A 23829-nucleotide genomic window follows, 5' to 3' on the forward strand; every position below is an offset into this window, starting at 1 on the left:
TCATAAGTTCAATAAGTAAAAAGCGGCGAGAAGTATTCAAGTAAGCACAAAAATAGAAAGGGGGGACTGTTGACCCGGCTAGAAACCTAAGCACATACGGAGCATATAACTTATATGTAAATACACTCTGAAGAAACAAACATATACTGTCTTTTATACTTCAAAACCGTAGAGTAAATCCACATCCACATCCACATCCTTGCTCTCAATAGTGAATGAAGTGAGTAACCACTCTGTCCGTATAAATCCCGAATATTCCCCGTCGTGCTCACGGGAGGTATTCCAGTATTTACCGGTCCGGCGGAGAACTGTTAAGACATCTGGAGTGGGGATTCGTAGATGTAGATCCGAGTTTTTCCCCGTCTTTGCTGAGTATAACTATCATGGGTAGGTAGTGTTTGAAGAATTGTATCATACATAGAGAGTAATTAATCATCCAAGTCACCGCCGTCCCTTACCTCTAGGGAAGAATGGCTTAGAAGGTATCTATAACCTAGTCACCCATTCCATTTAACTATATAAAATCAGGTACGTTCACACACGGACCGGAATCACTTCCTCATTGTTTAGTCTGATATCTATTATCGACTACTTGACATGATAAGACCATCTGACTCTGTCCGTTCCATTATAATCGACTCAACATGCACTCCCTCCCTCCCGCAAAACGTATACTCAACATCCAACCTAGCCGGAGCAGACCCTACATGTATAAACGACAACGTCTCAATCCTCCTCCATACCGGAATCTGCTCCATACAACATACCCCATCCTCACCCTCTTCAATCTCAATAACCCGTTCAACCACCCTAGCAGTAGAGATGCTATCCCAAGACGCCTCTCGGATCACCTGTCGTCGCAAGATACTCACGACTTCGCGACGGAGACGAGGATGTCGGCACTTGACTCCGATTATGTACAGGACGGGGAGGAATCCGATCTCAGGCGTGAATGTTGGCTTTGATGGGCCTGAGTACCGTTCATGGGTTGTTGCGACTCTGTGTGCTAAGGAGATGCAGTGCAGGAATTGGGGGAGGAAGTTGTCGTAGGATGTTTCGCGACTGGGGCTGTAGGTACTGAGGAGGAGGATCCTAGCGATAGTATGTTGTAGGCGAAGGAGGGGTAGGAGAGGGTCGGTTTCGAGGTCTGGGTCAGAGGGGCTGTTACCTTGTTGTAGGAGGCTTTCGAAGAGGCGAGACCATGTTTCTAACTGGCCGAGAACGATGTCCTTGTTCTTGAGTGAAGAAGAAGGGAATGAACGCATTGTAACAGTCGGGGATCTTTTTTGCTCTGCGTAGTGCAGCCTCATTACCTGAGAAACCAGAACCTGGAGGTAGTCGGCAGCTTGGTCGAGGGACCAAAAGCTGCTATGGGAGAGTGCAAGTTGAGACATGAATGTCTCGTGGATGTTAGCTGGAGTCCAGTCGACCAGAAACATGGCGGCCTGCATGTCAAGACGACGAATCTGTTCTGTGACCTGGCAGATAACCGTGTGAATCCCTGAGGATTGGCCATCGTCGTAGGCAGAATTGTTCAATGTACGTGAGAGCGCTACGCCTCCACGCAGATGTTTCACTGCTTGTACATCATCGCCCACCAGATGATCAAAGCAGGTAAAGAGATAACAGACCAACAGCGTGACGGCTGTTATTTCGGCGCTGTCACCACTTTCCAGGTTCAGCAGAAGCTGAATGGCGCGGTTATAATGAAGCAAAGGAGCTTTGTCAGGTAGCTGGTCTTTCAAGGACGGCGGTTGATACACCTGACCGTTAGAATGACGATCGAGGTAGTTTCGATGCATCAAAGCCAATGCAATGGCGGCATGCCGCACGGATGGCACGGTTTGGGAGAAGAACATGAGAGTGTTTCGCCATGGTTCGCAAGGGCGGTATTCATTTAGATGTTTGATTGAAATATCCTGGAAAAAGCGCATTGCCTCGACTTGGGTTGACCCCGTTATGGGTAAGATCATAAAGGATCCGAGATTCTGCAAAATGGGGTCATTTGGCTCATACGTAGTCTGGTAACTGTCGCAGCGATCTGCTCTGTTGGCGATCTCCTTGTGATACCGAGTTGACTCGATCTCGGTCTTCCCTGTTTTGAATGCGAAGGGAGTTTCACTATAGCCATCACAGATGCGACCGGTAGAGATGCATTTCAAGCAGGAAGGCCGGGATAGATCGCATTTAATGCGTCTTATCCTGGGGGATGTCAGTTTCGAAGACTTTGAACACACTGATCGCTCTATAGCAATCGGTAAATTCAAGACATACTTGCAAGTCTTACAGCCCAGTCTTGACTTTGGAGCGAACTTGCGAGGCTTTTTTCTCCAGGCTTGATTATCTGCCTTGGAGTTTTTGGTCTTCTTTCCATCCATCGGAGTGCAAGAAACGGAGCTTGTGGAAAACTTAGGCTTGATGGGCCGGTTCGTAAAGCGAGGGACTTTAGGTCTAGAAGGGGAGTCCAAGGTGATGGGGAAGGGTTGCATAAGTAGCCTAAAGCTAGGCCAATTTGGAATTATTCTTACTAGATATATCTTGCTTGCTAGATACTAGTGCTTATTGTACTAAGTACTGATTGGTTGGTTCGTACAACTGGGGCGCCAAGGAAGGCGAGCCTCGTCCTCTTCAACTATAGACCAAGTACTTGGATATAATTGTGGTGACCAAAAATGATTATTGGCTGGTTCGTATAGCAGAACGGAATGAGGTTATACATAGGAAGAGGTATTGCGAGTTGATGGGAAGAATGCCGCTGCCTATTGATGCGTCAGACTTGATACTACTGGTATAAATAGTTCCCAGATATCGCAGTTGAGTCCGCTCTTGCAAGCAACTGAACGGAAGGATCAACGAGATGACCCCAAGCATTACAATGCATAGACTCGTGAATGTGCTCACACTTATCATGAGCTTGGGCTTGAAGGCTCACAGTCTGCATGATCGGGGCATGGTCTATGAATTTGACAATGTGAGTTCGGGATGCCCAAGGGTTTTAAGGCTCTGACGAGCTATCTAGATTGAATCATCAGCCAACCTCGCATGGACACCATGTTTCGACGCCTTTAATTGCTCTAGACTGGAAGTTCCTTTGGATTATTCAAACAAAAGTCTTGGCACGACGTCGATTGCTTTCATCAAGCTGGCTGGCAAAGATGCCACCGTCGAGTCTCCAAGTATAGTACTCATCCCCGGTAAATTCTCGATTCTATCAAATATGCAAAGTTGTCTGAACTTCCTTTGACAGGACTGACGCTTTTTTAGGCGGTCCGGGTGGCTCTGGTGTCGACCTACTCCTCACATACGAGCATCTCATCGGGCAGATGTTTGGAGAGCAGTACAACTTTGTCTCCTTTGACCCTCGCGGTGTGAACAATAGTGGCTTGCATCTCGACTGCTTCTCGGGTGATGCAAAAGCAAGATCGGCTTTCTATCGCCTGCACAGAACGGGCGTCACCAATCTCTCATCAACATCGCTTGAGGAACAGTACTACTCAAGCTCTATCTACGGCGAGTGGTGCAATAATGCTGTCGAGAGCAAGTCACCTCATTCATACTATGTGACTACGCCAGCAGTTGCCCATGATTTGCTCAGGTTTACCGAAGCCGAAGCTGTATCGGCCGGCCAGTCACCATCAAATGCCAAACTGTGGTGCTATAGCATCAGTTACGGCACAGTGATCGGCAGCACTTTCGCTTCCCTGTTTCCTGACCGCGTTGGGAGAATGATACTCGATGGTGTTCTCAACGCAGAGCAATATTACAACAACTATTGGACGGACAATGTTGATCAAATGGACGAAGCTATGGAAACATTCTTGACCTTCTGCCACTCCGCAGGGCCTGAAAAGTGTTCATTTTGGGGCCCCACGCTGGCTAATATCACGGCAAGAATGGATGCCATCACCCGTCAGCTTCACAATCATCCAGTCCCTCTAAGCGGCGTCGAGGATGCAGATCTGCCGACAATGGTCACTTATTCAGACCTGAAGACTCTTTTTCTCAACGCACTCTATAACCCACTGGCTAGGTTTCCGAGCATGGCTGACATCCTACACCAGGCCGAGAGTGGGAATGTGTCTGCGCTTGCGGGCTTGTATGACCGGTCGAACTCTATAACCGATGCCCGTCTCGCCATTACATGCGCCGATTCGTATCGGAGGAACAGGCTTACTACCATAGAAGAGTTCAAGATGTGGACGGAGTACACGATTTCCAAGAGCAAGTATATCGGTGATATCTACCCCAGCCTCCTGGAAGGTATCTTGTGCCGATCATTTAGACCGCAGTTGCCCGATAGCATGATAGTTCAAGGTAGTCAACTCTCCTTTTGTCTCTTGACCATCTGCATTGGAAATAAAGTCTAACCATGTGAAGCAGACGAAATAAGCGCACTTGAGAGGCCTACATCCTTCCCGATCCTCTTTGCGAGTAATACCATCGACCCTATCACGCCGTTGATATCGTACGTTTGGACCGATCGCATCTCCATTAGGCATGTGTCTAGCTGACGTTATCTCATCATAGGGCGAGCAAGATGTCTTCTCGGTTTGCCGGATCGGTACTTTTAATGCAAGAAGCTGTTGGTGTAAGTTGTTTCACTCATACTGCTATCTCGACCAAGAGTCTAGGCTTACTCGCGCGATGTTTCCTTTGAATCCAGCACACGGTCATCGATCAGGGGGCGTCGGACTGTTACTTTGGATATATCCAGGCATACCTTCAGGGCACGGTTCCATCGCCCAACACTACATGTCCACGACAGTATATTCCTTTCATAGATGTATCCCCTTTTTAATGATTGTTAAAGCCATGGGTTGGCCTGGCTGTCTACAATGTGAATCTACAAAAGGAAAGCAAAAACAGATAACCTCTGGTGCCTGAACTAGAGGTATTAGCAAACGTATGCAACCACTAAGCTGACGCATCCCTGCAGTCAGGATGCCTCAGGCGCCCAGACGGGTATATATCCCCAGATATATAAACCGACGTTCCTCGCTTGTACATGAAGATCTCTCCATCCTCCTTTCTTTTCCAACAGCATTCATGATTGTAGGAATCCTGACTACTTCAACTAGCTTGAATGCTAACTAGGAGGTCAAGGAATGCCCGCTTCAATATCACGTGGTCTTCGTGGCCGATTTTATGGAACCTTCCGCTTCATATAGAGCTTCTCGGAACTTGCCTTTAGCAGAGGTTTGGCGGATTGCTCGAAGCACCTGATTCTTCTACAATGATTTACTCGAAGGGCCAGCTAGAGAGCGTGTTCTTTGTCTATCAAGGTTGCACTGTCGCCAGGCAGCAAACTAAGGTATCAACCAATCAGGCTGTCCAGGGCCACGTCGCCTGTTGGCTCGACGCCGGCGGTCTTTGCTGTATAAAGAAGCAGGCTTCTCACCAGGCTAACTGCTACTTCCCAACATTGCCATATCTTATACCCCTCCAGTATTCCTGCCTGAGTTTCAAAGGTACGAAATCCCCCTTTCTCCCACCTTTCTTTCTTGATCACCCCTCCTTGCTCTTCATCTCCTTTTTGTCTTTCTCCAAGGCTAACTAGACCACCCCAGAAGATCACCGTCTAATCAGAATCCAACATGAAACCCCTCACCTACTTCGCCCTCCTCCTAGGCATCTCCGCTACCACTGCCCTCGCCGCCCTTGGCCCAGACGCAACTCCCGAAGAGATCGCCGCGGCAGAAGCCCAGTGCGGGTCCCTGGGCGTGATGAGGATCGACCCAGCAGAGCTACCCGAGGGTGTTACGATGGCCGACGTCCGCATGTGCGCTGACCATCCCCTCGGCCCCGGGGCGTCCCCGGCTTTGGACCCGGGTCCTGGGGCTTTCGCTAGGTTCCGTCGGTTCTTGCCGAGTTGGGTGTTTTGAGAAGATAGGATCGAGACCCTGTTAGGTAGTCCGACACGCTAGGCGTTCTTCTGCTCACGCGCGGACTAGCTAGTTTCTCATACCGGTCTAGTTGCTTACGCTATACGGTGGGAGCGGCTGTTTGGAAATGCATAGTGCCGTTTGATGTTGGTATCTGGGAACAAGCTTGATTGATGTAGTCTAGCTGGAGGATAATATTTCGATATAATCAACGATGATGGCATTTGAGTAATCTCTATGAGGTAGTAGACTAACTATTTCTACATCGAATGAACCATGACCTTTGGCGTGCGAACCGTTTCCAACCCCACATTTACTAGTGTCAAAATGACAGTGTCAATGCATGCTACCGAATGCTGTTACTGATCACATAACTGCGATCTCCGCTCCAAGTGGACACTATCATTCTCGGGGTGATAAGCCTATATATCATAAGCGCCCCCTAGCCGCTCCTTGGCACGACGGCTCATGGACGCCCTCGAGCAGCGAAGCCACGCATTTCGGTGCATGGCAGGGCTTCACTTCTGAATACCTGTGTCACTATCTTAGTTCCTCAAGATATGCTGTCCACGACGAAATCATTCTTACTGAAATGTCGGTTAACTGCGAGAAAGATGAGTTCACAAAGCCGTGACAATCACTTGTTCGAGTACACTTCAGGACGCTTTTTGTCTGTCTTGCTCTGAACCCTCTTCATGGAATTGCTGCTGACCAGCTTCACTTTCTAGGTATAATGAAAACATTCGTCGAGCAGAGCGTCGTGTTGAATTCAATGTCGAAGCCCTCGCACGAGCTGTATGCCATTCCGTTAGACGACCGGTATCCGATCTTCCTTCAATCACCAAGTTCGCGGAAGGGGGCTTCAATCGCGTCCTCCAAGCTACCTTCAGCGATGGATACTCTGTTATCGCCAGGATCCCTTATAACATAACGGTGCCAAAAGGCCTCACGGTCGCCAGCGAAGCTGCTACTCTTGGCCTTCTGCGGTCCTATAATGTCCCAGTTCCAAGAGTGCTCGGGTATTCACAGAACCACAAGAACCCTGTTGGAGCAGCATACTTGTTGCTAGAAAAGCTTGATGGGGTACCCCTGAGTGACCAATGGTTTAGTATGGACAACAAGAATCGGGTGGAAATCATGAAGCAGATTGTTGACATCGAAAAACGATTTATGACAATAGTCCTTCCAGCAAGTGGGAGCATTTATTACCGAAAGGACCTAGACTCATCACAATTCGCTATTCCCCTCCCAGGACAATTTGAAGTGCCTTCATCAGAGCAACTTGTAGTCGGTCCCACTGCACAGCATGCATGGTGGTACAAGGAGAGGGCATTATTAACCATCGACAGAGGTCCATGTATGCTCCTTTTTACTGTTACCTACATTGTTTCTATCTGTTATGCAGGAAATGTTACTAACTTAGATCCATAGGGGATAGCTTTTCTGCCTGTTTGGAAACCCCTGCAAAACGTGAAATAGAGTTTTGTAGACATTTTGGCAACCCTCGTCTTCACGTTGAGAGATATTTAGGAGAGTTACATCAATTTCAACTACTACAACCGAGTGATCACGTTCGCCTCCTTTCGCAGTATCTAGAGCTCGCGCCCTACTTAGATTTACCGTCCAGCCATTGCTTCTCTCGTCCTACCCCTCGCCATCCCGATCTCTCGCCAAACAATATTTTACTTGACTCTTCGAACGAAATCATTGGGATAATTGATTGGCAGCATGCAGCGGCTTTGCCACTCTGCTTATGTGCTGGTATACCCTTTTATTTTCAAAATTGGGGCGATCCATTATCAGAGACTCTGGCCAAGCCTGACGTTAAGTTACCGGAAAATTTCGACCGTCTTGATCCGAGTGATCAAGAATCGTTTCAGGTGACGATGCGAAGGCGTATCGTCCATTTTTACTATGCTGCATTGACGCTAAGACAAATACCGGACCATTTTGACGCTTTGAGAAATGAGAATGCAATGCTCCGGGCGAAAATCTTCAATCGTGCCGGGGCACCTTGGGAAGGAGATAGCTTGTCTTTGAAGTACACTACCCTGCAAGTATGTAAGCATTGGCCTATGTCTTTGGATGATAATGATGCTTCGTCTTTCGAACCGACGGGTTGCCCAATTAAGTTCACGGAGGGAGAGATACGGAAATGTGAAAATGACCATGACCAAGAAGAGGAGAAGATCCAGGAGCTCTCTGAGATGAGGGGCTTGATAGGATCTAACTCTCTTGGATGGGTCCCGCATGAGCAGTTCAAGAAGTCCCAGGAAATCGTTAATGCAATCAAAGCAGGCTTGATGGAACAGTCCAGCACAGAGGCGGAAAGATTCGCTTTGCAGGATCATTTTCCTTTCGATGACCACGAGGAGGATGCGTGAAGTTGATGTTTAATGGAGGCAAAGCGCCGGCTATGTGTTCCAGCATCGTCAACGATTCATATGTGCTGCTCACGACAGGGAAATAGGCAGGTATTTAGGTAGCTGGCCATTGTTACTGGCTGTCCATCTGTCTTTGGACGGTGCGCTGTATTTTGGTTTGAATTCGATGCCTATATTGCTATCTGGGAAGTATCTTTGTATTAACTAACGACTCAACAGTTGTTAGAGAAACAATGGCTGTTTTATCCTGGATACTCCGCCCCACACCGAGAAGACGCCTCGTATCCGGTCCGACCAGGTGAAGACCGCTTAAAAATTGACAATAACAGAGATATCCATGCAGCGTTTCTCATTCCGAAAAAAGGACGTACCTAAACGAGGTTAAAGTATACTAACTTCCATCTCCACCATCAGAGAAACCTGGTCGTGACCAGCTAAGAAGGAATCCGTGCTTCGTTTCTTGTTTCAGGTCATAGCTAGGTATGTACATAGTCAACGCCTGTGTAAAAACCTCATCTGGCTAACGGCCAATTAAGACTTCAAACATAATTATTGGACACGTAGACGCTTCATTCCCAGTCAATATATATATATCCTAAAGTCTAAATCATCTGGCTTTCCTATGACTAACCCCAACAGACCTACGTCGTATGGTTAAAAATGGGTAGGACTTGCACCTTGAGTTTCTGGGTAACGAACTAACCTAGAAAGTTTAAAGAACCAATCAACCTACGTATATTCCAAGGGGAAAGGGAGGTAAAATACAAACTTCCAGAATATACACTGCATTACTCACAATCCAAGGCAGAAAGACCCAACTAGGTAGGTAAGCAGGTTAAGATGAATATTACAGCAGTATACTTGCATTGTACACGATTCCCTAAATGCTAACTAAAAATAAGGTTCTTTTTATAAACAAAATGTAAAGTAGGTAAGATTGTGTATTAGAATCAACACATCGCGTCGCTAGCACACGCTCACACGTATGCATGCAAAACACATTCATGTAGATGTCATCATCTACGCAAAAGTGGGCATGACGGTGATGGTAGTGGTGCTGGTAACAACGACCAACTTGGTAGTGGTCACGACGACCAGCTCACCAGCCTCGTTGGTGGTGGTGGTAGTGTGAGGGACGGCGGCCTGGCCGTTACCGTTACCCGCGGCGGCGGTGGTGGCAGCCTGGGTGACGGCGGGAGCGGTGGCAGAGCCGGCCTGCTGGTTGCCGCTGCCGTTGTTGTTGGAGCCGGAGTTGGAGCCAGAGCCGGTGGCGGCGGCGGAGCCAGCCTCGGTGGTAGTGGCCTCAACGGTAGCGTCGGTGGTGGCCTTGGAGACGCTGGCGACAGCGGTCTGCTCGGCGGGGGCGGAGACAACAACGCTGGAGGAAGCAGCGGAGCCAGTCAGGCCCTTGGCGGCGACGATCTTTGGAACGGCGGCCTCGGCGGCGATCATGACGATGGCCTGGGTGTTACCGGTGGGCAGGTCGGGGTGGATACTGGCGTCGACGACGAACAGGTTCTCGGTACCGTAGACCTTGGTGTCAAGGTCGACGACCGAGGTACCGTTGTCGCGGCGGCCGTCGTCGGTGCCCATCTTGGCGGTACCGACGAAGTGGTCACCCGAGGTCTTCTTGGAGATGATGTCGCTGGCGGAGCTGACGCCCGAGATGCTGAAGCCCTTGCCGGCGGACTTCATGTCGTCGATCAGGCCCTGGAGGAACTCGGTGACGGCCTTCTTGTCGGCATCGGTCTGCAACCAGGGGTCGGTCTCGATGACGGTGGAACCGGAGGAGCTGATACCCAGGACACCGGAAGAGGTGGCACCGTGGGTGAGGTACAGCTTCATGGTGATGGTGCCGTCAGCGCTGGTGCTGCAGGAGGCCTGGTAGAAACGGGTCACGCCATCGGAGCCCTTGTTGGAGGTCCAGAACTGGAGACGGTGGCCACCCTGCGACAAAACACCAGAGGCATGCTTGTACAGGTTCTCGACGAAGGTAGCAGGGCCGGGGATGACGCTGGAGGTGTTGAAGGCGGTGAAGTTGCTGTTGGTGTTGACGGTGACCGTGAACATGGGGTGATCCTTCAGGTTCTCACCGACGGGCAGGTTGATCCAGTCGGCCTGGGGGGGAACGGTGACACCGGTAGAGCCCTTCTTGACGTTCTGGATCTGCTCGGCGGGACCGATGCCGGAGTTGAACAGGATGCGGGGGGTGGACAGGGCACCGGCAGCGAGAACAACCTTACCGCCAGCGCGGACGTTGATGATCTCGGCGCCGCCGGAGGCGGTCTCGACCTCAACACCAGTGACACGGCCACCGCGGCGGATCAGGCGGTTAACCTTGGTGTGCAGGCTCAGCGAGAAGTTGTCGAGGTCCTGGGCGAGAGGGAGGTAAGAGCGGACGGGACCGGCGCGGATACCGTTGGCAACGGACCACGAGGGGTAACTGAACTTGTTGTGCTTCTCGTTGGGCTGCTCATGCTGGTTAACCTGCGAGTAGCCGATTCCCTTCAGGAAAGAGGAGAGCGTGGCGAACATGCCCTGGTCGTAACGCTTGCCGTCGGCGGAGGGCAGCAAGCTACCGGGGTTGCGCTCGTACAGACGCTCGGAGGCCTCCTTGACATCCTCCCACTTCCAGCCGGAGGGCCACTTGTCGTCGAAATCGGCCTCCTGGGGGTGAATGAAGGCAAGGGCGTTGACGATGGTACCACCGCCGAGAACGCAACCAGCCATACCAGCGGTGTCGGGGCAGAGGTAGTCGTCGAGCAGACCAAGCGAGGACAGGGAGCTGCCCAGGGCGGGGACATCGTAGGCAGTCAGACTCTTGTTCCACGAGAGGGCACCCTCGGTGTTGCCGAGCTGGACGGTGTGGGCGCCACCACGCTCAATGAGCAGGACGCTCTTCTTGGTCTCGGCCAGACGCTCGGCGGCGATGATACCGGCGGCACCACCACCGACAACGATGTAGTCGTAGGTGGTGTTGGACACGGTAGGGGCCACGCTGGGGGTAGGAGTACCGCTGACAGCGGCGCTCGAGACGGAGGCCGAGGGCGAAGCAGTCGAGGTGCTGGCCTTGGCCTTGCTGGCCCAGGTGGAGTACTTGGAGGACTTGGCGTCGTTCAGGAGCATACGGAAGCTACCGAAACCAGCGGCGTGGTAGTTCAGGACGGAGGAAGCGGAGGCCGGGGTGGAAGGGCTGGTCTTGCTGAGAGCCCATCCCAGGAAGTAGCTCTCGTCATCGGCGCTGAAGGTGGTGGGGTCGCCAACGATGCAACCCTTGCAGAGGAAGGTGTAGGTGAAGTGGGTGCTGTTAGTGGAGGTTCCGCTGGGGATCTCCGCGATGCTGGCATCGCCGTCGTACTCGTCGGGGTTGGTGTAGGAGGTCGTCTCACGGAGGGTTGCGACAGCACCGTCGCCGTTGGGCCAGGCACCGACCAGGAGGGCGTGGGTCATGGAGCTGGAAAGACTGACTCCACCCCATCCCTTGCCATCGCTGAGAGGGACGACGAGCTGACCAATGAAGTCGGTGTCGGCATCCTCAGGCAGGGCCATACCGAAACAGAATCCGCTGGACGAGTCGCACCATTGTTGGAAGTCGATTCCGCTAGCGGAGTCACTGTAGGCGGACGAGTTGTAGTTTCTGGCCGCAGCCCCGAGCACGGAGCTCAGAGCGACGACTCCTCCGAGGAAGGAACGCATGGTGTGTTATGAAAAGGGGTTCTCCGAAAATATCAAAAAATCGGAAGAACTGATGAGAAATAGAAGAAAAAGAGTAGTAAAGACTGACAGAAGGTGGTTCAAAAGAGAGACTGTGGACAAAAAGCCGACCCAGCAGCAAGTCCAAGAAAGAACGAACGGCTTAGAGAAGCCGAAAGAAACGAAAACTTCAAAAGAAAGAAAAGAAGGTAGGGAATGTGTGAAGAAAGGAAAGAAGAAAGAAAAAAAAGACCAGGCTTCCCTCGAGGTCTTCTGGGATTCATATATCCATCTGAACGGCAGGGGACAAGTCCCCCTTGTGGGGACCGGAAAACAAACCTGCAACCATGTCATGGAGAACCCGTACACAGTAGACAAGACGGAGTGATATTGAAGGGTGATGAGAAAGGGGAAACTAATGCACTGGGCATATTGATTAAGTGGGAATAGCCCTCGAACCGTACGGCGATTACCCACACGTGGGAATTCTCTCCCAAAGACCGTCGCAGGCCAGTGCTTGACGTTGCCCCGAAGAGCAGCCCTGCCGTTGGCTCGAACCAAGATAAGCAAATTTAAGCGGGTCGAGTTTATCTCCGAGGCACAACGGTGTGGGACATGCCAAGCGGACTTAATCAATTAAAGGTTTCATCCGAAGGCGTTGGCGGTTTTGAACGGCGCGGCGTGCAAGGCCATTGTCGCCGCGATCATATAGACGAAACAGGGCCCCCTCAAATAGTTCATATTCGAGTGGATTGATCACTAAACCGGTGCGTCTGATTGGGCTTGCCAGCAGACATCGCGAACAATGTGTCAGGACCGGGGCAGACGCTGGTTTCACTCGAATTAATTTTGCCCGTAGCGTTGGTCGAGCAGGCGCGAGGGGAAACTTCGGATTCAACCCGAGTAATGTTGTTGGCTAGTTCTGCAGGGAGGAGTAATCTCCTCTGCGATCATTTGATGTCCGAACCATCCATACTATTATTTATCCTAAGGAATGAATTAATTAAAGGGATCGGATTCATCGGATGAATGCTTGGCTTGAACTCACCGACATCCCCGGAAAACCCGACGTCTGTCAGAGCAGAGTTAGAGCCTTACCCACAACCTTGACGTTAGTCGTGACTCGTCAGGCGTGAGTCGTGCAAGTGTGAAGTGATGCAAGACTCCTGTCTGTGGTTGACACTGGAAGCGTCGCGAGATGCTCAACCAGGAGAAAATCGGCCCGCACCGAGTGGGTCACCTGAGTGCTGGAAGAGGCAATTAGGGCTCAGGGCCGATCGTGCCGTGAGATTACATCTGCTGGCCAAGTCCTTTTGGCTGATGCCTGGTGATTATATTAATTCATATTAAGCCGGATATTACCTGGGTCTTTATTGGACCGACCAGGCTAAGCATTGCTAGTGGGGTGGAATGGGGGGGGGGGGGGGGGGGCGCTTGGATGTCATGGCACCTGAGAATCTGGGATGTGATGGAAATAGAATGGAATCATAATTATGGTTATGGCTCTATACGAGGGCAAAGCTTAATTGGCTACTAATCAGCCGACCAACTGTACAACTTGAAGATAAATGTCTTATGCCGAAAAAACGCCGCGGACATTTCGTCAACACAAACTGAATTGATAAATTCGCCAGCGATGAACTGACGAACCAAACAAGAAAAAAAACGAGGATGTAGCATTCATATATCCTATTCCTGGAAGGGAAAAAGATTTAGACAAGAACCATGCCAGCGCCGAACAGCGTCGAGGCGACGGTGACCAGGCCAACGACGACGGGAGCCAGGGTCAGGCTGGGGATCTGCAGACCGGCGGCGGCACCGGCGGAGGAAGAAGAGGTGCTGCTGGAGTCGGAGCTGGAGTCGTACGAGGAAGAAGCGGAGCCGGAGCCAGGCTTAGCGGTGCCGGTGGAGGTAGTGCCGGCGTTCTGGCTACCCTTGCCCTTGAAGCCGTCACCCTTGCCAGCACCCTCGGTCATGTACTTCTTGGCGGGCTCGGGGATGGCGGGAAGGTCATCGTCATCAACGTCCCAGTTGGGGGAGTCCTTGGCAGGGCAGGGATTGGCACCACCGGTCTTGTTGTAGCCGCCGCTGCCGGAGGGGTTCTCGGTCTTGTCGAAGGCGGACTTCAGGGCGTCGAAGTCGTCAAGAGTCTTGACGCTGTCGCTGCTGACCTTGACCAGACCGTAGTTGCTAGATTCCTGGGAGTACTCGTAGACCAGACCACCGGAGTAGACGCCGGTCATCTTCTCGTCGTAGAGGGCGGCGACCTCCTCGAACTTGCGCTTGTTGGTGTTGCAGCCGTATTCGGAAAGGAAGAGGGGAAGGCCGTATCCGGTGAAGTTCTTGACCTTCTGGTCCCAGCCCGAGGTGGTGAACGAGGAGGGGTCACACCAGGAGTAGTCGTTGAAGGCGAAGAAGTCACTGCGCTCGTCGTCGGTACCGCAGTTCATGTACTGAGCCATCTGCAGACGGTTGGTATCGATGTCGGCCTGGACCACCATTAGTACTAATCACCTTTCAATCGACATTGCAGGGAAGCTTACAGCAGAGTATCCGACGGGGATCTCACGGTAGTTGCGCTTACGGATGTATTGGCGCAGATCACGAGTAACGGCCTTGATGTAGGGAGCGGCCTTGGACGAAGGACCGTCGTTGATGACCTCGTTACCGGAGAAGAAAGCCAAGGTGTTCTTGTACTTGGCGAACTTGTCGACGGTAGCGAAGATGTACTGCAGATAGACGTCGTTGTAGGACTCCTTGGGCTGGGCACGGTTCAGGGAGTACTTGGGAGTGTTGACGTCGAGCACCAGGTAGATGCCAGCATCCGCCAGGGCGTTCATACACTCGTCGTGGTCTTTGGAGTTGTCGACCGAGTAGACACGGATGGTGTTCAAGCCGAGCTCCTTGAAGTACTTGATGTCGCGCTTGCAGCCGTCGGCATCGGCGATGGGGTCGGCCAGGTCGGAGGAACCACCGGGCTGGTAGTCGACACCGCGCATGTAGAAACGGTCGTTACCCTTGAAGAAGGCATTGCCCTTCACGGTAATGGCGGTGACGTCGTCACGGGCTTCGAGAGAGGGAGCAGCCAGCGCGGTGGAAGCACCGAGCGCGAGGGCCGTCGCAACAGAGGAGCCCTTCATTATGGAGATGTGGAAGATGCGAAGTGATAAGAGGAATGATCAGACGGTCCGAAAAGAATGGCGAGACACGTCAATTTAGTTACACTAGACAGGCGCAGAAGTGAAAATGCAACGGAAGATTCCAGTGAAGTGAAAGCAACCGAAGATAGAGTGGGAACGAATGACAAGAAGATGGGTTGAAATAAGAAGAACGAGAGGAAAGAGAATTGGATCTCAGCGAGCGAAAGGGATGAAGGAAAGAAGGAACAAGAAGAAAGGGAAGAAAGGGAAGGGCAGGAAAGAATGGGGGGGAAGTGCCTTAAAATGCAGGTATGGATACCGGGTCATTACTTGGATTTCATCGCCAGAAGGGACGAGGCGGGTCACTCCGCCATACAAAGATCGCCCGGAGTGACTTCGGGGGGGTCTGCAGGGACTGTAATTTACGATGGAATACATGGACAGCACCTGCAGTGCGCATATTATTGTGCGTGTGGTGTTTACTGTGTACCAAGTATCAAGGACTAACTGGGGCCGCAAAGAGCGTCGTCATCCACCCTGGCCAGAAATTCACTAAGGAACCTTGACTGCTTGACAAGCGACCAGATCGGCTCCGGCTCAAGGGTCTCCCTCCGTGCGCCCGCCATAACTGGCTGGATTCTCGGTCGCTCTCAATCAATCACCAACCGTCCAGCTGTGCAGAAGCGGGTCACAGGGAGTCGGAATGAAGATGATTCCCATTTCTGATGCCGCGGTGGAGCTTTTGTTCAGGACTTCCAGGGGTCGGTGGGTCGAGACCAGGGGATTCCCTGAGACCCTCTGGCCAGCCAGGGCGAGGGTCCATGGATAGGTGCGCCCATCTTTCAGAATTCCCACCTTTTTTGAGATTCGAGAAAACAAATAAACAAGCAGACACTAAGAAAGACAACGGCTCAGCTCGACTCTTTATTTCCGGAGCACAAAGAGACCTGACACAAATTCCCGTGGTCATACCATCGCCTCGTCCTGACTGGCCGTGAATGGGAACACAACCTAGTGGACATTCCAATCAGAAGTCGAGACTCCTTGGTATCTCGTCGAGTTATCTGGGCGCATCACCCCGCGTCACATCCCAGACATCCTGAACTTGGGTATGACCAAGGCAGCAGTCAATAATAATAATAGACCTCGCCATCTCCCTCAATGCAACCCACTCACCGTGCAGAATCATGCTAGATGCCAGCTTCTCCCCTATTTCCCTGTAAACAACTTCACGATAGAGAGTAAACCTCCAGACGCAGTACTTCGTAGTGTACCGCTCTCACAGCCACAAAGATCTACCTTTTCCTCGTCCTTCCAGCGCGTGAAACCGAAGCCGATGTTTCTCCTAAAATAGGATCGGCTACTGTCAGCGACCCGCGGGACTCCTTCGCCCCCCGGGGTGGCAAATCACGATTCAATCGTCCAGAGCGCTCTCCACTTCCCCCAACCGACAACCAAGGTGCAGCGCGCACTGTCAAACGCACAACGTATCCGAAGGTCGACCTGATCTATTTCATCTCGCGGGTAATTCCACAAAGAAACGGCCGGAAATGTGGTTTTCGACAACTCTCATCTTGAAGATAAAGAAAACGAAAAAGTCTGCCAGGCCAAGCCGTCAGCAAGACCCCAGTCCGTAAGATACAAGACGGGATCCGTGCGGCTTTTCGCCCCTGAGTCCATGCTTATTTCGCGAGTGAAACAAAGGCCTCGTCTTAGCAGGTGGCATAAGCGTGAAGCGACGAAATAAGCCTTTTAGTAGGGGACAGGCCACCACCGGGACCCGTTGCAGAGAGTATCGCAATAAAATGGCCCCAGTCAGAATTGGATCCCGTCTGCTATGTAGAGTATTTTGCTTTTGATGTCATCCCACGGAGTACGCCATCCGACAGGGAGTCAGTCAGTCGGTCATTCTGCTGTATCCGGACTAGAGACGAGCAATTTCTCGCGGCTGGGACTAATTGGAGGAGCGACCGTGTGGCTTGATGGTAACGCGGTTCTAGAACCCGATTGTCTCAGTCTAGATTCATTCGCTGGCAGCGGGATATATTTAGAAAGGCGAGAGAAAATCTTGCCATGGCAGTAAGGTGTTAAGTCTGCAGTTGTGATTCGAGTAAGGAGTTTCGATTCATGCAATCTAATCTATGTACTGTACATCGCTTGACGATCTGGGATCTCAGAAACTGCACATTCACGAGTTAGGCGTCTTCAAGCGGTAGGGTAGTTTCTTGTCTGTCGTAGTCAAAGTTACTGTGTGAGAGAGAGAGAGAGAGATTGTTCTAGGATGCATCCATTGATGATAAGTGATGTCAGGATGAACAGGCACAAGAAGGATGAGAGAGGAGAGATGTGAGATGGCGCTCGCCGGTCGCAAGCACCTTTCCTAAACAGGCAGGTAGTAGCCATCATGCTTCCATTTTAGTTACCCTTCTAGGTTTACATACGGAATAGCATGATGGTTAATGTTTTCTACAGTATGCCAAGTCACTTGAACGACTCACTTTTTTATTTTATTTTATTTTATTTTTTACGCATTGGAGAACACTCATCAACGGGGTATATATATAAAAATCTTTAAGCTATCCCCTCACAGTCATTCTGCAACCTTGTCTGGCCCCATTGAGCAAATATATACTCCCGGCAAGAGACGTACACACGATATAGAGTTTCCCCTAATCAATGGGTCAATCGCTTAGTACAAATTATTGTAGGCACTCTAGATACAGCGCAGATTAATCTTGTCACTCGAAGAAATTATCCAAATAATTTAGATCATCATGGAGATGGTTATGTTATTGTTGTTGCGACAAGAAATGGTCATAAGCAAACTGCAAATTGCTTGGCATATTACATACATCCTCAGGCATCCAAGGCTCCACACATCTATACATAACCCCTGGCGACTGTCCAGACGTAGGTACATATACGTCCAGGAAGAAGTATAGCTACACTCGCTGAACCCTTCAAAAAACACCTTTTACATTATTTCATACCCAACTATCCTCCACAAGAGAATCTCGACCAACAACCCAGCTAATCCCCCTTCCTCTCCATCACCCCCTCCAACCCCCCTACACCAAGAGTGCCATGAACCCAATCCAACACCCCCAACCCCCCAAAATTAACCCGAAACCGCTCATGATGCAAATCATGCATCCTAGCCACGCCCCAGAAATCAAACCCGCTATGCACCATCCCCGTCTCCAGCAACTCGTACCCCAGAAACACCCAGAAGGTCACGACATGGCTACGCAGGATCTGCGGCGGGAGGGCGATGGGCAACACATTAGCGAGCACCTGTTCGATGGGATGCGCGTATTGAGCGGACAGCGCGATCGGGGCTGTGAATTTGTGGTGGACTTTGTGGATCTGGCTGTATAGGGACGGGTGGTGGAGGAGGCGGTGGGTGTAGTAGAAGAGGATTTCGCGGAGGAGGAGACTGAGGATGAAGTCGTAGACTAGGGAGGGGAGGGAAGGGAGGGACGAGGTGATGCGGTAGGGTTGGTGGTGGAGGAGGTGGATTTGGAAGAGGTGGAGGAGGGAGGTGAGGAGTTGGTTGCGGGCGACGATGTAGAAGCAGTGGAGGATTGTTTGGCGGGTGGGTTGTTTGGCGGCGGGTTGGATCTTGTGGCGGTGGGAGAAGGTTGGGAAGAGGATGTCGAGGAGGAGGTAGCAGAGGGAGGGGATCCAGAAGGTGAGGATTTGGATGGCGAGGGTGCCTATGAATTCGATGGATTGTGGAGAGTAGGATTCCACGATGTTGGACCAGAGTTGGTCCATCGTATCTGACTGGCTTAAGGGGTGTAATATGGTATATGCTATAGGTACATATCTTGTGAAGAGTAACGTTTTCAACAAGCGAGCCGCGCCTACAAGCGAGCCGCGCCCTTTCCACCAAAATATCTGCTTTCTTAATTCAACGCGTCTTTTCTCGTCACCACAATTCAATATGCCTCTTTCTAAAGAATCGCGTATTCAGATGGCTATTTCAGCCTATCAAAAAGGCCAAGTTAAATCAATTAAACGCGCTGTGGCTCTTTTTACAGTTCCTGAAAGTACTGTACGCGACAGGCTTTATGGCGCCAAATCACGATCAGAAACACGCGCTAATGGTCATAAACTGACCGAATTTGAAGAGGAATTGCTTTTAAGGCGATTACTAGATGCAGATACGCGAGGATTTCCAATTCGACCCGAATTTCTACGTGGAATGGTCCAGATTTTGCTTCGCAATCGTGTACACGACTCTACCGCAGTTATCAGAACTAACTGGCCTTATAATTTCGTTAAATGCCATCCTCAGCTACGTACGCGATATACAAGACGTATTACTTATCAGCGCGCAAAGCAGGAGAATCCGAAAGTTATAATCCCGTGGTTTGAAGCTGTACGAGCGACTATTCAAGAGCACAGCATACATGAAGATGACATCTGGAATTTCGACGAAACTGGCTTTGCAATGGGACTTTGCTCTACTTCAAAAGTGATTATTGCAGTTGAGCGAAGCGAGCGACCGCGCAGAGTCATTTAGGGCAATCGTGAATGAGTTACAATCATCGAAACAATCGGATCAAAAAGCGTATATCTATCGCCAATTATTATATTAAAAGCGAGCTATCAACAAGCTGTCTGGTTCCAAGAACCTAAGCTCCCTCGCGACTGGTGGATTTCTACTAGTCAGAATGGCTGGACGACTGATAAAATAGATCTTCTCTGGCTAAAAAATGTCTTTGAACCGCTTTCTAAGCGCTATATGACTGATGCAAAGCGGTTGTTTATTCTTAACGGTCATAGCAGTCATTTAACTGCTGAATTCGATAATTTCTGCAAGCAGAATGCAATAATTTGTCTCTGCATGCCTGCCCATACTTCGCATCTTCTTCAACCGCTTGATGTGAGCGTTTTTGGCCCGCTTAAAAGGGTGTACGGAAAGCTTCTTGAAGACCGTATGGCTGTTGGTAACAACCACATTGATAAAAAAGACTTTCTATCACTATATCCAGATGCGCATAAGAAAGTCTTTACTTCAGCTAATATCTGCAACGATTTTAGAGAAGCAGGACTTAAGCCGCTTGATCCAGAGTATATTCTTTCTAAGCTTACCTTTCAACTACGTACACCTACGCCACCACTAATTGAAGACTCAATTTCCTCTGCTTTTCAAACTCCGCAGAATACTCGTCAATTAAATCGAAAGGTCCAAAGCCTACAAAATAGCCTTAACAAAAAACGGCAGCTTTCTAGCAGTCCTATTGCTCATATTCGACATCTTGAGAAAGCGGCACAATTAGCGATGCAAACCCAGCTGCTTTTAGAACAAGAAATTAAGGCTATACGAGCTGAAAATGAACGGCAACGTCAGAGAAAGACAAGAAAACGTGCTGAGATAAGTAATGACCGCCTTCTTAATGTACAGGAAGGTGAAAATCGCGTTCAGCAGCTTGATACGCAGCTTAATGAGCAGCCTGCGGAATCTACTCCAGCGCCTCGTCGACGAGCTCCGCAACGCTGTAGTGGGTGTGGAACAGTCGGACATACAATTCGAAATTGCCCTAGAAAATAGCTATTATTTCATGTATTTAATCAGTCAAATTTAATGGCGTTGGTGGTTGAAAAGCCTTAGGAAGTAGGAGTTTTGGTGGAAAGGGCGCGGCTCGCTTGTAGGCGCGGCTCGCTTGTTGAAAACGTTACAAATCGGTATGGACTATTATATAACAATGAACTCCGCTTGTCATATGGGACAAGGTACGGCTACCTCGGCAAACACGATGCTGTTGGATAATGGAATGCACCCCGCAAAACGTCGGCCAGCATCGGACATTCGTATCCAGTCTAATATGTGATTCGGTCCAAGTTCTACCTTCTGTGTGGAGATACCTGAGGACACTTCTCCATGACAACAGCTAACCATGCCGAGCCCAGATAGGCGCTGCCGACCTTCCTTGTTATCTATACCGGAGGAAGACCGAACGGCCGCTGGTCCACCTCACAAATGGTGCCGGGCTCAGGAAGATCGCCAGTCTGGAAGTATCGGCGAATCATCTCATACGAGCACGATGAAGGAGCACTGGTGGAACAATGCTGCAATATCTAGATGTTAGGCCTGTTGATCCATTGACGTGGGAACAAAACACTTACTCCTAAGGAATCCTGCTGCAACACGACAGACCTAGGGAATTGACGCGACATTCTAACGGCACTGGCAACGCGTTAACTTGAAACAACACTCAAAATAGAAATGTGAAAGGAGTCTTACTTTCGAAGAGGAGTGACTGGGTCATATGTGTTCCCGACGAATAGAAGTGGATGCGACGTGTTGCCGGCGATGGGCCCTGGATATCATTGATGAGACACGAAACACACATGAAGAATCAACTCACCATCAAACCGCCACGCTGGTTGCGTCTTCCACTTAATACACGGTAGACGCACCATAGCCCATGTGTCGCCAATGGTTTTGCTTTGTCTTTGAAGAGTCTGCCAGTATCGCCGGTACTTGTCTTTCGTAATCCCATCGATATTCTCTCCGTCAGTACAAACGATGCTCGCCTGCGCCTCGTATTTATTATCTCCTGGTACCACCGTTCCTGGGCATGTCTCCTCGGCGCCTTGGTACTTGAAATCCGCAAACGACGAACCATTGTTGCGCAAGAGATCAGCAAGCAACTGCGCCATAGTTTCGAACTCGTCCATGGGCTCATAGAGCGCGTTCGTGATCATGTTCTTGACATCGGTATAGGTGATCATATCCGGGGGGCGATTCGCAGACGCAAGGGCAGGGACAGGGTTGGTTTTCAATCTCTCAATGAGCTCGTCTATGCGGGCTTTGATCTCCTCCGCGCTATCGCCTGCGAGGGCACATTTCGTCGGCCCCGCTTCGTGGCAGTATTCAAAGAAACTCTTATACACCTCATCCGCATCCTGGATATTTTTGAGCCAGTTTCCGGAATAATAGTCTTGGCCATCGCACACACCGTCTATGACGGCGCGCTGGATCCGATCTGGGTGCATTGCTGCGAACGTCATGCCGAGAACGGTACCGTAGGATAAACCCCAGTAAAGCAGTTTCTCTTCGCCTTGCTTCCAGCGATTCTGCCGTCGGATTGCTTCGTTCTCCGGTGTTTTCTGAGCGGACTGTAAAAGGGTCTCGGTTTCTCTCTCCCGCCACTCTCCATGGCGCTCGATCAGTCCCACCATGTCAGCCACCACGGTGGGCGTGTTCATATGGAGACCGAGCCACTCTTCGCCCTTTGAGACAACATCTTCATAAGCCTGAGAGCAGATCATGCTCAACGCTGCATTTCGACTCCAAGACAAATCGAAAGCGATCTCCGAGCTCCCGAGCATACCTTCCGCAGTTGCCTGATCTTGCCACTTTTTTCGTGATGCCGAGTTTTGAAAGCAGGTGAATGGAGGTGTCGTATTGTTAATCCCTCTTGGATCGAAGCTGATGATGTCGAAATATTTGCCGGCTGCCGTATGGTATACTGAACTGAGATCTGTCGACTCGGGATCGACGATTCCTTGCATAAGCTTTCCTTCCGTAAGGACTTGCTGTACTCCCGAATTACCCGGTCCACCTGATAGCCATCAGCCAGGATATACATACAGATGCTCAGAAGGGGAGGATCACAAGGCCATACCTGGGTTCAATATCACCGGACCGCCATATCGCGCATCGGTCACCGGCACTTTTGCAGGGAGTCGGATTACCGCCAAGGCGATCTTCGATCCGTTTTGGTCGGCCCTGTTCCAATCCATTGGAAGCTCCAGACGAGCACATTGATAGTTTTCGAAACATGGGTGATACACTAAGTGCGGAGTTGGTGTAATCTGTTGAGCATCTTAGTAGGCATATTAGGAATGTTTAGACAATGATCCGTACGCTTTCCCATTCAAAGGACGAGGTCTCCGAGCGGAGTTCCAGCACCGGTGAATCCATCAGAGACACGGCATCCTCAAAAGGCTGTCCGCTAGATGGAATGATTGCGGAAGCAACAATCGTGAACAAATTCACTAGATAGATGAGCTTTTTCTCGAGAAGCTGCCCCATGTTGACAACGATTGCGGATAGATGGGAGGTCTGCGCGCGGAAGTTTCTTGAGAAGAGGCATCAAAGGAGTTTGACCATGGGGCGGTCAAAAGATCTCTTATACCAGCTTTCAGTCTATAATCTTAATCTCAATCGAGCACTAGCCAGGAGTAAAAGGAATATGCCACCAACAACCAACTCTTACCACAAACGGGATCCGGGCAGTGGGTATTCAGGTTGTCTGTTGGTGCCTATCGCACGTCACGCGGAGTCGGTCTGGCAGTCATAGAAGCAGGTCTCAAGACCGAGTCATCCACGACCTTCCTAACCGGTGACCCATCGTACCCAATGGGATCGGCTTGTCAAACCAACCAACCCTTGCATGGAACCTCTGGGTGTCTTTCCTGCGAGCGGGGTAGATCCCTCCAGAAGGATGTACGGTGTTGGTCTTTGAGCAGGGATGGCCTTTGATGCAACAGCCTATCGTACAGCAGATTGTTTGTTGGTCTGCCTTAGCCTAACATATGGCTTGTCCATCTCCATGTCTGGGGCAACCTCCCACACCGTACCTTAAAACAAGCATTATTAATTAAAACCGAGCTTTACATAGTGAATAACTAGTGCATAAATGCGATGGCCCCTTTTCCTTCGCAGCGTGCCGATCGCTCCTTCATTACAAACTCACCTTAACGTCCTGAAGG

The 23829-nt window shown here is 50.5% G+C and overlaps 8 protein-coding genes across 8 annotated transcripts; 3 read left to right on the plus strand and 5 right to left on the minus strand.

Annotated features, from left to right (window-relative positions):
* Positions 1-581: 581 nt before the first annotated feature.
* LDX57_008266 (uncharacterized protein) lies at positions 582-1859 on the minus strand (the record flags this gene model as incomplete). The annotated part of the gene is made up of 1 exon (XM_046089989.1): positions 582-1859. The coding sequence occupies one exon, from the start codon at positions 1857-1859 to the stop codon at positions 582-584; it is 1278 nt and encodes a 425-aa protein (XP_045945961.1).
* Positions 1860-2908: 1049 nt separating this feature from the next.
* Positions 2909-4798, plus strand: LDX57_008267 (uncharacterized protein; the record flags this gene model as incomplete). The annotated part of the gene is made up of 6 exons (XM_046089990.1): positions 2909-2971; positions 3020-3194; positions 3265-4260; positions 4381-4465; positions 4528-4588; positions 4664-4798. The coding sequence occupies 6 exons, from the start codon at positions 2909-2911 to the stop codon at positions 4796-4798; spliced, it is 1515 nt and encodes a 504-aa protein (XP_045945962.1).
* A 796-nt stretch (positions 4799-5594) lies between these two features.
* LDX57_008268 (uncharacterized protein) lies at positions 5595-5882 on the plus strand (the record flags this gene model as incomplete). Its single annotated transcript, XM_046089991.1, has 1 exon — positions 5595-5882. One exon carries the CDS (start codon positions 5595-5597, stop codon positions 5880-5882), a length of 288 nt encoding a protein of 95 aa, XP_045945963.1.
* Positions 5883-7957: 2075 nt separating this feature from the next.
* On the plus strand, positions 7958-8266 carry LDX57_008269 (uncharacterized protein; the record flags this gene model as incomplete). The annotated part of the gene is made up of 1 exon (XM_046089992.1): positions 7958-8266. One exon carries the CDS (start codon positions 7958-7960, stop codon positions 8264-8266), a length of 309 nt encoding a protein of 102 aa, XP_045945964.1.
* A 1020-nt stretch (positions 8267-9286) lies between these two features.
* On the minus strand, positions 9287-11962 carry LDX57_008270 (putative cellobiose dehydrogenase; the record flags this gene model as incomplete). Its single annotated transcript, XM_046089993.1, has 1 exon — positions 9287-11962. The coding sequence occupies one exon, from the start codon at positions 11960-11962 to the stop codon at positions 9287-9289; it is 2676 nt and encodes an 891-aa protein (XP_045945965.1).
* Positions 11963-13671: 1709 nt separating this feature from the next.
* On the minus strand, positions 13672-15099 carry gel1 (1,3-beta-glucanosyltransferase gel1; the record flags this gene model as incomplete). Its single annotated transcript, XM_046089994.1, has 2 exons — positions 13672-14448; positions 14503-15099. 2 exons carry the CDS (start codon positions 15097-15099, stop codon positions 13672-13674), a joined length of 1374 nt encoding a protein of 457 aa, XP_045945966.1.
* Positions 15100-18129: 3030 nt separating this feature from the next.
* LDX57_008272 (sterol desaturase family protein) lies at positions 18130-18876 on the minus strand (the record flags this gene model as incomplete). The annotated part of the gene is made up of 1 exon (XM_046089995.1): positions 18130-18876. The coding sequence occupies one exon, from the start codon at positions 18874-18876 to the stop codon at positions 18130-18132; it is 747 nt and encodes a 248-aa protein (XP_045945967.1).
* A 2169-nt stretch (positions 18877-21045) lies between these two features.
* On the minus strand, positions 21046-23149 carry LDX57_008273 (alpha/beta hydrolase; the record flags this gene model as incomplete). The annotated part of the gene is made up of 6 exons (XM_046089996.1): positions 21046-21177; positions 21235-21295; positions 21353-21428; positions 21477-22676; positions 22740-22929; positions 22982-23149. The coding sequence occupies 6 exons, from the start codon at positions 23147-23149 to the stop codon at positions 21046-21048; spliced, it is 1827 nt and encodes a 608-aa protein (XP_045945968.1).
* Positions 23150-23829: the final 680 nt, after the last annotated feature.

This window comes from Aspergillus melleus, assembly GCF_016097325.1.
Source record: "Aspergillus melleus strain CBS 546.65 chromosome Unknown contig4, whole genome shotgun sequence".
Lineage (NCBI taxonomy): Eukaryota > Fungi > Ascomycota > Eurotiomycetes > Eurotiales > Aspergillaceae > Aspergillus > Aspergillus melleus.